We start from the raw sequence: 15,761 nt of genomic DNA, 5'->3' as shown, positions 1-15,761 counted from the left end.
CTGCTGCCACAGGCAAGCACAGCCAGAAGAAAGCCATGCAGCACTGTTTTTAGCTTTTTATGAATATGATCAAACCTAGTCCTATTCATGTTAGAAAAAAGTAAGGCGTGCAAACACAGACATAAAAGGAAAACAGATCTACACAAATGGCATTTGTGTTGTCCGTTTTTTCTTTTGTGTCCGTGTCTGCCCGCCTAACTTTCTTTAATGCAAATCCCTACCAACTAGTTCCACTTTCATTCGTTCTTGTTATAATGAGAGCTAATTTCACTCAGTGTCATGATGTCGATAGCGCCATGTCCAGCACACCGAGACCAGCTTTAGTATCACAGTAAAATATTCTAAATGTGTTGCCCAGCCTTCATACTTGAGAAGCATCATAGATTTACATGTGAGAAGTGTACGATAAGCTTTCTGCAATGTCAAATGTGTGTGCTCCTTTATTAGCAGCTTCATTCATATAATGGTCAAACTAGATAAAGGGTTAGCTTTAAGTTCAATGTATTGCACTTATTCAAAGCAATCACTACGTGCTCATCTATTAACTCCTACAACCACTGAACTCGTTTGGCAGGCCAGACAGATTGTTCACATTTTAGGCTTCTTTCATGATTCAGTATATAATAGGAGTGTCTAAATGTTCAAAATGTGGAATACCGATCAAATAGTCTCTGCTATTCAATTCATATTTTATTTGAGAATGCACTATTTGAAATCATCAAATATTAGTTCCTTTCAAATATTGGAACTGTGAGGGATAGAGAACAATGGAAGTGAAGACTGTTTCGAATGTGTTCGCTGTGTAGGAAAGGTTTGGTTGCTGCACAGGGACACCAGTTCCTGAGCAAATGCATGGGAAGGATAAACCTCCTCAATAATTTCCAGACATTCAAAATCACGCGGAGACCACTGGAGATGAGTTGGACACCAGGGACAGTCTGACTACTTATAACGATCTCGTTAAGGCATTTTACCTTAGTTGCCAAACCTTCCCCCACCTCACCCCAAGTTCAGCCGGGCGCAGGCTACCACCCTGCGTCTGCTACAAACAAATTAAGTACCCTTCACCCGCCCGCCTCCACCTTATATTCCCTGAAGTTTACAATACCCCCAACTGCCGGGTGCTGTGGCACTCACCTGGCTACGCTTCCCGCATATGCTGTGGGAGTGCCCAGCACAGTACACACACATTAACACCACGACCCCTCTCGTCGAGGTTGTGTGAGGCTCTGCGGAGCTCCGCCCTCGACGACCAAACCTGGGCGACCCAGCATGCCCGTGAGGCGGCGGCGAGGCAAGCCCTCGACGTCCCCTCATGGGAGGCTTAGGCCCGGCCATCTAAAGTGCTGGTTCCGAATAAATGTTTATTCCTCCTCCTCTCCTCAAAAACTGCCTCATTTTAGCAAGCCTATGTACAAATTTGTTGCTTAGATTTATTGTTTGGCCAGTCTTGCCATCTTGTCATTTATTAATGTGCGTTGCTGTACTGTAGTATTCTCACCTTCAACGAACACAACACTGTACGTGCTTCTGGTGATAAGTTCTTCCCTTGTTTTATTACTGCCATTCTTGTGGCGCCTAAGATAACTGAAGGTGTTGTTACTAATTTACAAGCTGCTCAATTGTCTGGACATTGCAAGCTCGGTTGAATATCATCATCATCAGCCTATATTTATGTACACTGCAATACGAAGGCCGCTCCCTGTGATCTCCAATTACCCCTGTCTTGCCCTAGCTGATTTGAACCTGCGCCTGCAAATTTCCCAACTCATCACCCCACCTAGTTTTCTGCTGTCCTTGACTGCGCTTCCCTTCTCTTGGTTCTATTGAATATGTACATGTCAAATAAATTTGTACAGGGCTTAGTTTTCACTAAACTGGCTACGTGCAAACTTTTTATTTCATCTTTTTTTGGAGTTCAGATAATATTCTAGTTTCGGTTTGATATTTGGAAGTAGTTTTTCTGAAACATTCATATTTGATTAGGAAATTTCACTATGCAGACACTCCTACCTAACCACCTTTACTGACATTGAGACCAACCACCTCACAACTGGGCACAGAATCTGGTTTCTAGAAATATCCTTTCCCATTTGTGGAGACAGCCTGTTCAAACCAGAAGTTAAAAGCCTTACCCGCCGTGGTTGCTCAGTGGCTATGGTGTTGGGCTGCTGAGCATGAGGGCGCGGGATCGAATTCCCGGCCACGGCGGCCGCATTTCGATGGGGGCGAAATGCGAAAACACCCGTGCACTTAGATTTAGGTGCACATTAAAAAACCCAGGTGGTCCAAAGTTCCGGAGTCCCCCACTACGGCGTGCCTCATAATCAAATCGTGGTTTTGGCACGTAAAACCCCATAATTTAATTTTAATTAAAAGCCTTGTATTTTGTCTGCATATTCTATATTAAAAAAAAAGTATGCTGCATGCACTGCATTATTTATTTTCCAACTCCTTGAGCTGAGAAACTACTTTCACTACTTTGTGAAAAATATTACAGGAACAAATTTGTAATGTTGCCCTTGCACTACTTTTGTTCACAAGGGGACATGCTGAGCACAACTTCTGTGTACTGTCAAGAGTAGGTACCACTGGTACAAGGTTTTTTTTTTTTTTTTTTTTTCATTTTCCTTTTAGATGTAAGCCTCAGATTGAATAGCACAATTTTAGCAGTGCATTGTACAACCCAATTCAAGGATGTGCACACAAGCTGCAAGGAAATTTTGCTTCCTTCGAGGTTCGGATAGCGTCAGTCCAAGTTTCATTCATGACAGCACTTGTGTTGTGAAGTTAAATCCATAGTGCAATCACAGGAGATAACTGTGGCACTATACCTGGGGCCTTTTCTTTGTCCATGTCAACATAATTTTTTTTATATCGAATGTGGTATATAATGTACAATTTTACTGACTGAGCTGGATTACTAGTAAAGGCATATATTACTTACACTGAAAATCAAAGTGCATAGGTAATTGGCTAATACCAAAATTTCACTAATCAACTTTCTAACTAATTACTCTTGCACACATATTGCAGCATACATATTGCAGTATACGAATTGAAGCGACTGATTCTACAAGGCACACCCACATGGAACAAATTTTTGAAATGGCATCAGTTTTGAGATTGGCACTGTCAAACTTGCTAAAAATGCACTGTTCCACTTTTTTTAACAAAGTGCCTTTTTATGCATTGAAGCTCAAAAATTACAGGAGCACGCACCAGTTTCAATATGAACATTGCCTTACGTCTGCAGCATCATTTTGAGTTAAGAGCTCATCCAAGCTGTAAGGCCATAAGTCAGCCAAAGCATAAGCTTTAGCTCCGAGTGAACTCGGATTTCTCTATTCAAATACATCTAAAACTCCGAAATGCCCTCATAAAACAACTGCTATAGCAATTTGAATAAAATTTGTTGTATTTGAGAAAGGAAGCTATATTCTAGCAACTGTGGCATGCTGAATATTGATTTTGGATCTCGTACATTATACAAAAATTGCCGAAAATCTGCAAGTTCAAAAAAAAATTTTCAGCATGAAGTTTGCGAATCTGTAACTGTGCACCAAAAAACAGATATATTGCATTTCTGTAAACTGCATCTGTTTAAGCACCAGAAGCCGACAACCTTTATATATGAGCTTACAGCTTACATGGAATTGTTACAATGCTTACGAGGGTTTCGCAAAAGTCCTACTCACAAATTTGTAATATATTTCAGAAGGCTGTATCATGCATTTATTTTGTCTGCTTTAGATTTCAATAGCTGCAGTGCTGCAGTTTGGTCCGGCCTTCATGATGAAGGCCGGACCTCGGCCGAAACGTCGAAATTCAATGTTTTTGCTTTTCTATGTGCGCCTGCACTTCTTTTAATTTTTTAAACCCCGGATCTGAAGAAATACTTCATATATATATATATATATATATATATATATATATATTGTGATGTTCAAGAATTTTAATAAATCCAGGCCCCAGCGACTGCATTAAATGGGAGTGAAATGTAGAAATGCTTATGTACTTAGATTTAAGTGCACATTAAAAAACCCCAGGTGGTGAAAATTAATCGGGAGTTCTCCACTACGGTGTGCTTGATAATCAGAATGTGGTTTTGAAGTGTAAAGCCCCTGAATATAAATTTTCACATTTTTTTTTTCAAGTAGATTTATGGTCTAAATTAATAATCTACTTCATACACCATTAGAGTGGGCAGCATTTATGGTTGTGTCAGTCAGTAACACTGGTCGAATGACTCGTTATGTGACTGCAGGCAGCTGCTTGAGGTGCGTACAGACTCCGAGATTGTGGACCTCCTGCAGCAGCGTTGGAAAGAACAGGGCCTCGAGGCTGTGCAGCAGCACACGTACGAGGTGCTGCTGTCATTCCCAGATTCGTCACGCCCGAACCGGCTGCGTCACTTTGAGAATTCGTCTGATGCAGCAGGCACAACTGTGGACCTGTTCTCAGAGGATCACCGTCCCTATGTGGCCTACTGCACGGCCAATGGTCCCATCAGAGTGAGTGAATCACTGTTGCTCAGGGCGACTGGGCCACATGGTTTTCTATATGGTGCAGTGTATGTTTTTTTTTTTTAGATAGTTCACTGCAGTGCTGTTATGCTGTGTGCGCATAGAAATGCCGGGAAGTGGTGGCTTTTGATTGGCGTCTCTCTCGGAGATCCAGGACAGCTTAACAGGACACTAAAGGAAGACACCAAATCAATTTAGACTGCCAAAGTAATCTTTCGAATCTGTTTTCATAATCGTTGTGTTAAGAGGTTCACTATTATAGAGAAAGTAGAGGCCAAGTTTCATTTTCTTAATATTTTTGCTGCAACCCATGTGCCATTACATCAGTTTGACATCATGGATTTCAAAGTATTCTGTTGTATTCAGGCTGTGGTGACTCAGCAAAAGTTCTCAATACTTGCCAAGTTCAGTGCTTGGCTTCTTTATAAAGAATGTGGTTCATCTTTACCGATAAAAAAATTAGCTAGGCGTAAGCAGATGTCATGAAAATCTATGACGTTACGATGGCGAGCTAGTGGAGGAACTTCAAGGGGACATCACCATCCGTCTTTGCTGTTTGCGTATTTTTTGTCTTACCAAGCCTCTTTTCAAGGAAATAGTTATCTTTAAATTTTTTTTTTTGCTATTGTGGAATAGTAATTTACAGATACGAATCAAATTATTTTTTCTCTTTATTGTCTGCTTTAAAATGCATCTGTCTAATAGTCTGCCACATTGAATGTAGGCAGGTGGGGTAAAGGGCTGAGTGGTGACAGATGCTTTCACTTAATGTGGAGGCATAGCTGGGCATGTCACTATTCTGTACACTCAATCAATCAATCAGTCACTACAATTGTGCTGCGGGGGGAAAGCAAAAAAGGCATTAGGGCTTGACAAGGGCTTTCGCCTCGTTTGGCAAGGCAGTGTTTTGCAGCAGCAGTGTTTGTAAAAGAATGCAGCATATCCAACGTGCTCATTTGGAATCTATTATTACAGTCTTATTATTACAGTATTATTTATCAGACCATAAAAACTGGGACGACATTTTGCCCTTCATTACATACACCTTTAACACTGCAAAGCACAAGACTAGTGGCTACAGCCCGTTTTTCCTGCTCTACACTCGTCTGCCGTGACACACTGGACACCATATTTTCTTTCTCCACCCACGACGATCTCACCATCGTCGAGACTGTGTCTTTCTGAAGAAGCTCGACGCTTGCCTGCATACGTACTCTGGCTTCGCAAGACTGGTCAAAAGCATGGTACAACAGGCACCATTGGGATGTCACCTATTCTCCAGGGGATCTAGTCTCGCTATAGTGTCTGGTGCACAAACGTGGCCTATGTCGGAAACTTCTTGCCAACTATACTGGCCTGTACGTTATTGTTGACCAGCTCAGTGAAGTACGACTGGCGCGGGTCTCACCGCAACGGGACGGCGCTCCGCCAAGACTGAGGTTGTGCACGTCGCTCGTCTCATGCCCTTCACTCCGAGAACTTAACTGACTTTCCCGGCAGGCTTCGTCTAGGAGGGGAGAAAAATATTACGGTCACGGTAGCCGCATGAGTGGAAGAAGAAGGAGTGTGAGTGGAGAAGACAAGAAAGAGAACGTTTTTTGCCCATCTGAGGCTCGCCCTGAAGCCTGTTTAATAAAACCTGTTTTTCTCGCGTCGTAACACTGTACAGTGAAGCTTTCTGTAAATGCATAAAGAGTGCTAAAACACGTGTTTGTGTTTATTCAATATGAGTGCAAAGTGAAACTGAGCGCTTTATTCATGTTGGCGAAGAGTACAATGCACCTTTGAACGCAACCAGCATTATGGGGGTTGAAAGAGGCAAGCTGGCTTTCTGCGCCATTTGCTTGGGGTACCCGACTTCCTCTTGGAGTTGCAGCTGTGACCGTCCATGCAGTTGCCAGGTGGCGCAACGCATGCGCAATGTGAGGCCATCTCCTCCGGCGTCCTTTCTCCCGTCTCAACTTCCTTTCACCCTCCCCTCAGTGGCCAACGACTCCCCCCCTCTCGACCTTCCACTGCTGTGGGCAAAGTAGTGTGAGTCATTGCTCTTAGATGGCGCCGCCGTCCCACAGCTGAGTGTGAGCTATTCAGTGCGAACACACAAGCAGCAGCAGAAGGCGGCAGCCACAACCAGCAAGAGAGGCGCAGGGTGGTTCGCAAAAAAAGCTTCGCTTTAAAATAGAAATCTTATGCAATGTCAAACATCGTAGTAAAAGTTACAGTGGGTGCATATTACATGCATGTGTAATGTATGTACAAGGAAAATTGTATGTAGAAGGGGAGCATAGCATTATTTTATTGTGACAGAGTTTAGTGCTAGGGGCCGTGGTTATTGATGTGTGCTAATGCTAACCTGTCGTGCAGGGCCCCCTGGTGTACGCAGGTCGTCTGCAGGTATCTGATGTGGACTGGCTGCATGGCTCCAATGTAACGCTTGATGGCAGTGTCTTGCTCGTGCGGCTAGGCACAGAGCCCTTGGGCCGGCAACTTGCCATGGCGCAACGGGTGGGTGCACGTGCCGTCCTGTTGTACCCAGACCCTCGCGAGTTTCGGCCACTGCCTCCAAGCTACCCTACAGAGCAGGATGGTAGTGCCGCCTGGTGGTGGCTGCCACCTGATGGAAGTCACAGTGCCAGTCCCCTGGGTCCACTCCTGGGGGATCCGCAGACCCCCGGATACCCTGCCGTAGGTAAGTTGGAAGTGTAAATCGTCATCGTTTATTTGAAGGGACACGAAAGAAAAAAATCCGTTTGGACTGATAAGTATTACTTCAAAATATCATTGTCACTGATTGAGTGAGAATAGGTTTATTAGAAGAGAAAATGATGGTTAAAGTTCCAGTTCTTGAATTTCACGCCGGAACTCCAGTACTGGCATGTCAGTAGACATCATGGATTTGAAAGTATCTCTTTGTAGTATTTGGGCTGTCATGGCTGAGTAAAAGTCCTTGAAACTTGCTAAGTCTACGGCTCCTTTAGAATACTATGTAGTCTATCTTTACTGACAAAAAAGATAACTAGACCTGAGCAGATCCCATCAAAATCCATAATGGCAAGGCAACCTGGTATCAAAAGACCAAGGTGGCCTTGCCGCCTGTCTTTTGTTTTTGCAATTTTTCTCGCTTGCCAAAAACCCTGTCATGGTAACAGGGCTTTTTTTTGGTATTGTACAAGATTAATTTACTATCTTATTTACCTAATTCTAACGCACCCATAAGTCTAATGCACACCCATCGATGTCGTAGCCGTTGGGCCTCGCTAATTTCAACTAGTTTTGAACAGTAGGTGAGCTTAAGGTCAGACCACACGCACACTTGCCATTGCACGCTGACTCCTGGCTGCTCTGAGTTGGCAGACGTGACGCCTTGGCAGACTTTGCTTAAGGTATTGATAGTGCCTCAGTATGCTTAAGTTGCATGTGGCTGGTTAAGCTTGTGCAGGACAAAGCCAGTCTGCACCGTGTAGCATGGCCAGACTGGAGCATATGAGCGTAAGCACGCACTCAAGCCCTGTCGTGCACGAAGCAAACACTGTGCATATGCACAGCAGTTGAAGCTGCGGTCAGCTGACTGAGCACACGGCGGCTCGTTGAGGACAACCGCATTTCAGGCGTCATAGGCAGCAAAATTGGAAGTAGTGACGTTTACATGAACATCCAAAATCAAATTTGAACTGCGCACCACGGTGACATTCAGTAGGTCGAGCGTTGTCAGTGTGGGCCCCAGAGTTGGAAAATGAGAGACGCAACCAACACCAACAGGCTGTAAGGTTTGTCACACGCCATGTGTCGTGTAAGGACAAAACTTGCCATAAGGGTTTGGTGTAACAAACTTTGACGTGGATGGCACAGCCAGTGTACAGGCGTTTCTTCTTTTTAAAAAAAAACACCTTTCGGGCATGGCCAGGGGTGTGTATTTTATTTATTTACTTATTCACAATTTCCTGCAGCACAAAAAGGCAGCAACAAGGCAAGGCAGATGAATATATTGGGGCACGACATTTAACGTTCAAACTACATGTACGAAAGATCACGCCTCGCATGTGCAGATGGTGCAGGAGACGTCGTACGCATCGAAGTGGGGCTTGAGCACCGATATCTAATGTTTACGCATGCTAGCAAATAGCGTTGTCCAACATGGCAGCACCCATCACTCCCGCTTCAGCATGAATTCTCATGATGGCTCCGTCCTCACTCACTTAGATCGCCAGTAACTATTGAAATGAGCTTTCACTTTCTCTAAACTCACCTGAAACGTTCGTTATGAGCGCATAGCTCGTCCAATTTTTGAGATCGTTCTGCGGTTCCGGCGTTCGTGGGCCTAACGAGATGCATCCGCATAGCAACAACAGGATGATTACTAATGGATTGTCTTGGCTTAGGTATGTTTGGCACAAGGCACCAGACGAAGCGATGTCTACCAAGGCGAAAACGTGAGCCAAGTGGGCCCGCGCTGGCGCCCATCTTGTAGGTTCAAACCGCCATTACTCCCGAAGCGCAGCAAATGCAAGGCGTATGGCGTATCCTTGTTTAACTGTGGCCTGCAGTGAGCTTGCAAGTGCTGCATTTATCAAGTCCCTACCTGTATGCACTGATTCGTGCACATTGTGTTTAGGAAGGTGAGATGCATCCTATATTCATATGGTTATTGCACCATTGCCTCATCTTGCATCAGCTTTGTGCGTGCACAGGTGGCAGATGGTAGATAGGTGTTGATGTGGATTGATGAATGGCACTGCCCACTGCTAGAATAAATCTAGCGACAGCTAAACATCTTGTTAAGATGTTCCTGTGGTCAGACGTGTGGCTGCTTGGTTGACACAATGTGCCTGTGTGCATACTTCAAGGACAGATGTTTTTGTTTCACTGTGATACAATTTACATTGTGGAACCAGCCAGCCTAAGGCATCCCTTGTTTTAACACTGTAATCAGGCCAGTTGGTACAAGTTGATGGTTGCAGGCAGCGTGAGCTTGACATGGACACAGGAGCCAACAATTACGAGTGCTAGTGATTAGCTCCTGATTTAGCTCTCATGATTGTTTGCTTCTGTGTCCAATTGCACATAAGGCAACGTGTGACCTTGCCCAACACAATTTGACTTCCTCGCAGTGTCTGCACACCGGCTACCTCGGGAGCAGCTGTACCTGCCTACAGTGCCAGCGCAGACCATCAGTGCCAACGTGGCTGAGATTTTGCTGCGGTAAGTGTGATGGTTCGACTCTGTTGAGGACCCTTTTACTGTAGAAATGCATCTGTCATTTGCAGTAAATACATTTAAGTGTATAAAATGCCATCCGAGCTAGAAGGCATGATGTGAATCGCTTTAAGATGGGTGTGGCAGAGGTGGGGGAGATGGCCAGGGCAATGGCTGCTTCCTCAGCCTCCACAGAGGAGGTGGTAAGGACCCAGCCAGTGACGTGCGGGACCAATCTGTCGCACTCTCCACTGAACCGCTTTCACACTAACTTAGGTTAATGGGTATGTACCACTGGGTATGTGCTGCTTTAATGACACAAAAACAATTAAAAATTTCTCCAACCTGCAACATATATATTCAGACAATCTTGTCTTAATTCACACCCACCCCACACGTGGACTTTGTGGCGGTGTTAGATGGCGTAGTGTTTTATGTGGGAAGTGTGAGAAGAACCCGGCTGGTGTACATAAAGGATCTCTGCAGCGGCAGTGCAGTGTGTTCCTACATTGCTTCAATGCTAATAACACATTAACATCGACAGTCATCGTGATGTGGGTAGTGCAAAAATTAAAAAAAAAAAAAATTTTCCCCCAATGTCATCAAACTTTTTGCAGGCACATAGGGGGACCACCAGTCACTGCGCAAATGCAGGGCTCCTTGGGTGGTGAGGGCGGTGCCGCCCTTGGCGCTGGACCTGGCCCTGTCGAGGCCGAGCTGCAGTTGCACAACATGCTGCGAAACCATTCCGTGTTTGACCTGGTTGGCTACGTGCGCGGGCGTGTTGAGCCCGACCGCTACGTGCTGGTGGGTGCCGGCCGCGATGCATGGGGTGACTCGGACATTGGCAGCACGGCCCTGCTGCTCGAACTGAGTGCAGCCTTTGGAAAGCTCCTCCAGGAAGGTCAGTGCCCTCTTACCATGGTGGCTTTTAAACGGAAGCTTCACTTCGGGAGCTCTTATATTTATACATGAGAAAGGAGTAATTGTTGTGCTTGACATCCACTGAACTGATGTTGGGGAGGTTTGTTGAATTATGAAGAAGTTAGAATCCACCGACTGTTCAATGAAACATTCCGATTTAGTCAATCAGTTTTATTTAAAGAAATTGCCAAAAGTACAGGGAAAGAGAAAGAAGGCCTCTAGTTTGCATCTAACTTGGCAGTGATAAAAGAACATGATAATTCTGTAAACTGCATTTATTTTGACATCTGTGCAAGCAAAATTGGTTTTCTATGCACTGCTCTCAAAGACTTGACTTATTTGGGGTTAAAGCTTTTGTAAAGCTTTCATAAACAATGTGACAGTTGCATGTGGGTTGCTAAGTAAGACATAACATTTGTCCGCATTAGATGGGCAATGGATAAAGTTTACAGAATTGTAACCTCTATTATTGGTTCAAAGTAACACAACTGTATATTTTGGGTATAATTTTTTAATATTCCTCAATTCCTGTAAACAAAATCTAAATTCTGGTTTCAACAGCCAGTACAATTTAGCTTTCTCTATTAAATGCTACAAATTTCATTTAAACAGTTCAGCAGCTTTACAAGGAGAGCATTTTCGGCATTTTACCTGTGCTTTAGCAGGGAAATTAGTGTTGGCCCCGAGCTAAAGGTACCCTCTAAGTGTCCAGCACTTTAATACTTGATCCTCTTTATATCGTGGATGACTCCAGGTGGACAAGTTGTGCGTACTTTACTTAAGTAGGAAGTAATGGAATCTTTTCATTTTTCAAAAGAGATTGTGGTCATCTGGTTTGCCATGCTGGGGTTGTGAGAATAGTTTTTAAAAAATTCAGTGTTCATACACCTCCTTGAAATCCCCAAAAACCCTCGAACTTGAATAAAGAGATTTAAGGGCCTTTGAAACTACTTGAAAATAAATGTGCTCCTTGAATTCCTTGAAAATTGGGGTTAGGGGTGACTCTTGCACATTCGAACTATTGGGAAACTTTGAATGGGAAGTATCTATTGGAAATGGGAAGTGCCTGGGAACGGCAAGTGTCTGTTGAGAAACGAATCTAGATATTTTCGGGGTCGCTAAGCAATGCAATGTATAGCCACCAACAACAGGCTTGTTAAAATTGCCATTGCCACCGTGGAGCCAGACAATGTCTGATCAAGCGACGAAGCTTTACCCTTATTTTTGTTGTTTTGCTAGTTGCTTCACACCGCAGCCATCATGGCTCCATTTCAAAGTGCTGAGAATTAGAAATTCCTGGCTTAAGCCAAGTACTACTAACCGTCATGCTAGAAGGCGATTGACGTCATTACAATGGGAAGTCATCTTTGAATCGTTGAAGTCACCTGAAAAGCTTGAAACCTGTGTACAACTCGGCAGCTTCTTAGCTAAGAATGAGATTTCACTATTAAAACGAAAAATTAAATTCTGCAGTTTTCTGTGCCCAAAGCTACGATTCGATCATGACGCCTGACGAAATGGAGACTCCAAAATAACTTAGACCACCTGGAGTTCTTTACATGCACCCAAATCGAAGTGCACAAGCGTTTCATACAAATCAAAATGGGGCCTCTGCAGCCTCAGGATCTGACCCTCAAACTCAACAGCGCAATGCCATATTCACCATTTTTCAGCCTATTTGTATGAATCAGGTCTGTTTCCCCCTCCTTGAATTTTGACATCCTTGAAGCCCTTGAATTGTCATTGAGTTTTGAGTTCACTAGTCTCTATGCTAGCTGAAAAGCACAGCAGATCAGCCAGCATGAGAATTATGGATTATGCTTCAATCTCATCTTGGACATTAAACGGCTTCGTGACTTTGGCTATTACAAACACAATGGCAACAGGTATTACAAACACAATGTTGCATTCCGAATGCAACTGTTCGCAATGATTATGAATGTGCGCGGAAACTTATTGCCTGCATGCATTTGCCTACGTGCATTTTTCAGGTAATTTAGAAAGATAAAGCATAATAGATAATGCCATAAGAATGCCTGAAGCACAAACATTGGGCAAATCTATTATAATTCCCATGGTCATAGAGTTAGTATACTAACACTAGAGGAAAAGCTCAGAGAAAGAAGTGGCAACTGCAAAGGTGCCACCATGTTGGTATGACTCTTTTTTGTAACACTAAAAATATTCAAAATATTATGCAAGCACAAGCATTTATATGTAGTGTGTACATATGGAAAACTTGGTAAAGCTTATTCCGTATATTTTTCAGAAAGATTGGATGGCTATTTATAAAATTTGCATGTAAGATTTATGGTGCCTAAAATCATGCGTTTGCAGGTGCCTGAACTTGATGGCGCTATCATACTGAGGGATGCTCCAGATTGTGTTGATTACACGTCTCGTCTAAATGGCATGTCATCGTCTGCGCCTGCATGCCTGCACAGAGTACCAACATGGTGGTTCCCTTGCAGTTAATTAATGATTTAAATGCACGGGCACCTGAGCTCCCTCTAGTGATTTTTGTCAGAAGCTCTGTGGTTGAGAGCAGATCCAATTGGCACACCCTTGCCAGCTACTTGTCATTTAACAGTCAGCTCTATGATTTCATTTTGTGACCAATAGCATGATTCCATTATATGTCATTTGTGAGGCAACCAGAGCTTTGTCATTTTCTGGTGATGAATTATTATTCTTGTTTTAAGAACTGTTATTGTATCTTTATTTGTATAAATAATGTCAACTGCTCGTATTTTTACTTCTGAAAGGGGTGTTTACTATTTTCCACTGCACGCTTATTTTTTATTTATTTTTTTTGCTGTTTAGTAGTGTTGTTATTGTCCTTTGTAATATATCACAAGAGGTCCCACTACAATGTTTCACTATGGGACCTCCTTCTGCAAGACAAAGATACCCACTTATGGATATGCACTAAAATTGAATAAATACTCAACAACTTCACTGATGCCTTCGGTGAAACAATGCAGGTTGGCGACCACGCCGCACTGTCATCTTCTGCAGCTGGGCTGCGGAAGAATTCCAGTCCGTGGGCGTCGTCGAGTGGCTTGAGGTAGGACATTCTGGTGGATCGTTGAATTTCTGTGATAGCGTTATTCCCACAAGTACAATAGGCTTCCATTAATTTGACTCCTGTTAATTCGATTCTGAGTTTAATTCGCTCCTGACAATGGGTACCGGCCAGCGACCATTCGTTTGAATGTGAATAGCATCAAAAGGCTGTTCTTGGTATTGTCAGACCAGTTTTCTTTCCGGCTATCTATCTAACCGATTTCGTTGGTCAATCCTGAAGATAGTGTACTGAAAAATTATGGGCCGATTCTGAAGGTAGTGCAGTCTAAAAATGTTGGCTTAACTTCGTTCGCGGTGCTCTTCAATGAAAAAAAAAAAAGGAAAATACTTAAAAATTTCTTCTAATTCATTTTTCTAAAAAGAATGCTATTAGCATACTTAGATATTCATCATAAATGAGTTCCTGCGAAAATTTTGGGAGAGCAAGGCTTTCATTATCTCAATCCTGAAATTCTTCCTTGCCGGATAATTCAATCCTGAACGACCCGAGTGAAAATGATGACGGTGGACACTAAATGTAAATGAATTTGCCCTCTGTAAAGCTGTAGGTTTCATTCTTTTCCAGTTGCCAGAATTGGAGGCATGCTAAATTGTTCTTCGTATAAAATCGGGTGTGTTTTAGATATGGATGGACATTGTTTTCTACTTTGAGCCTATAAAAGATGTGTGCAAAGGAGGGGTCCGTTGGAATCTGGTAAATATACTGCCAAATGAAGCAGTGGTATGTTCACTGGTAGGCAGTATCGCTTGGTACTTTTGGTAGGCATAGTGCGCGGAACGCAGGCTAAGAAGATATTCTCTCCTCATCTTCTCCAAAAGTGCTCCAGTAACTGCTTACGACGAAGCCACTTTCTTGTGGCCGTAGATCTTGGCCCTGAAGTATCGACATCTTCGTTGTGGCAAGGAAGACTTGTTAGTCATTTACCGGTTAATGAGCCAGAGTAAGTATTTCCATTGCTACTGGTGACGTTGACAAGTGAGAGGCTTGGAGTTTACTCATACAATACTGTCAATTCTTCTGGCGTAAGCTTTGCCTTGCCAAGAATCTTCCAGAGGCTATAGTTCAGTTGTAGTTCCTTTTCAAGCTGATTGATTTCTTCTGCATAAATATCCTCTTGAGCCACCTTGATCCAGTAATTTTCAGCGCCGCTAATGTCTTCGGCTGTGAGCTGTGCTTGGCCCCCGATGCATTTATTTTTGCATCTTTTGATGAAATGAAATACCCACGCTGTTATGTGTGCACTCTGTCTTATCAAATCATCAACATGGATTTCGAAAAGGATTTTCTACTACAACACAATTGGTTAGTACAGTGCACACCTTTGCAGCTTGTCTTGACACTAACAGTCAAATTGATGTAATATTTCTAGATTATAGTAAAGCATTCGACACTGTTCCTCACGATAAACTAATTATAAAGCTTCGGTTAATTGGTATACCAGAATTGTTTATTTCCTGGATTTTAGCATACCTGAATAACCGTAATCAATACGTTCAGGTGGGAGAACAGCAATCGGGCTGCCTTCCGGTAACCTCTGGCGTTCCGCAAGGGAGCGTACTCGGCCCCCTACTTTTTTTGCTCTACATCAATGACATTGTCAATGTGGTTATCACCCCAGTACAAATTCGTCTGTTTGCTGACGATTGCGTTCTGTTTAGAGAAGTTACCTGCCTTAGTGACCAATGTGACCTTAACTCTAACTTAGGCAATGTGTTAAAATGGTGTGAGCAATGGGGGATGCTTCTTAATGCAACTAAATGTGTCTATCTCCCCATAACGCGCAGAAAAGCCCCCCTAGACTACACTTACAATTTGGCTGCAGCACCTTTACAGAAAGTAGCCTGCTATAAATACTTAGGTCTAACAATAACCAGTAACTTATCGTGGAACTTACACATAAATAACATCTGCTCTGCTGCTTTCCGGAAACTATGCCTTCTACGCCACAAACTAAAAACTGCCCCACCTAGTGTTAAACTACTCTCTTACTTTTCCTTAATTAGGCCAAAACTTGAGTACGCTTCTATAGT

The 15,761-nt window shown here is 43.2% G+C and overlaps 1 protein-coding gene across 1 annotated transcript in view; it reads left to right on the top strand.

Annotated features, from left to right (window-relative positions):
• LOC119464386 (putative N-acetylated-alpha-linked acidic dipeptidase) overlaps positions 1 to 15,761 on the top strand; it is a 44,646-nt gene that overhangs the window by 2,005 nt on the left and 26,880 nt on the right. The window contains exons 2-6 of the mRNA XM_037725328.2: positions 4,268 to 4,514; positions 6,891 to 7,215; positions 9,635 to 9,725; positions 10,337 to 10,623; positions 13,628 to 13,710. Of these exons, the coding sequence (XP_037581256.1) occupies positions 4,268 to 4,514; positions 6,891 to 7,215; positions 9,635 to 9,725; positions 10,337 to 10,623; positions 13,628 to 13,710 (1,033 nt within the window). The remainder of the gene's footprint in view (positions 1 to 4,267; positions 4,515 to 6,890; positions 7,216 to 9,634; positions 9,726 to 10,336; positions 10,624 to 13,627; positions 13,711 to 15,761) is intronic.

The sequence above is a fragment of the Dermacentor silvarum genome, chromosome 9, assembly GCF_013339745.2.
Source record: "Dermacentor silvarum isolate Dsil-2018 chromosome 9, BIME_Dsil_1.4, whole genome shotgun sequence".
In the NCBI taxonomy this organism is placed as follows: Eukaryota; Metazoa; Arthropoda; class Arachnida; order Ixodida; family Ixodidae; genus Dermacentor; species Dermacentor silvarum.
This window is presented reverse-complemented; position numbering and strand designations above follow the sequence as displayed.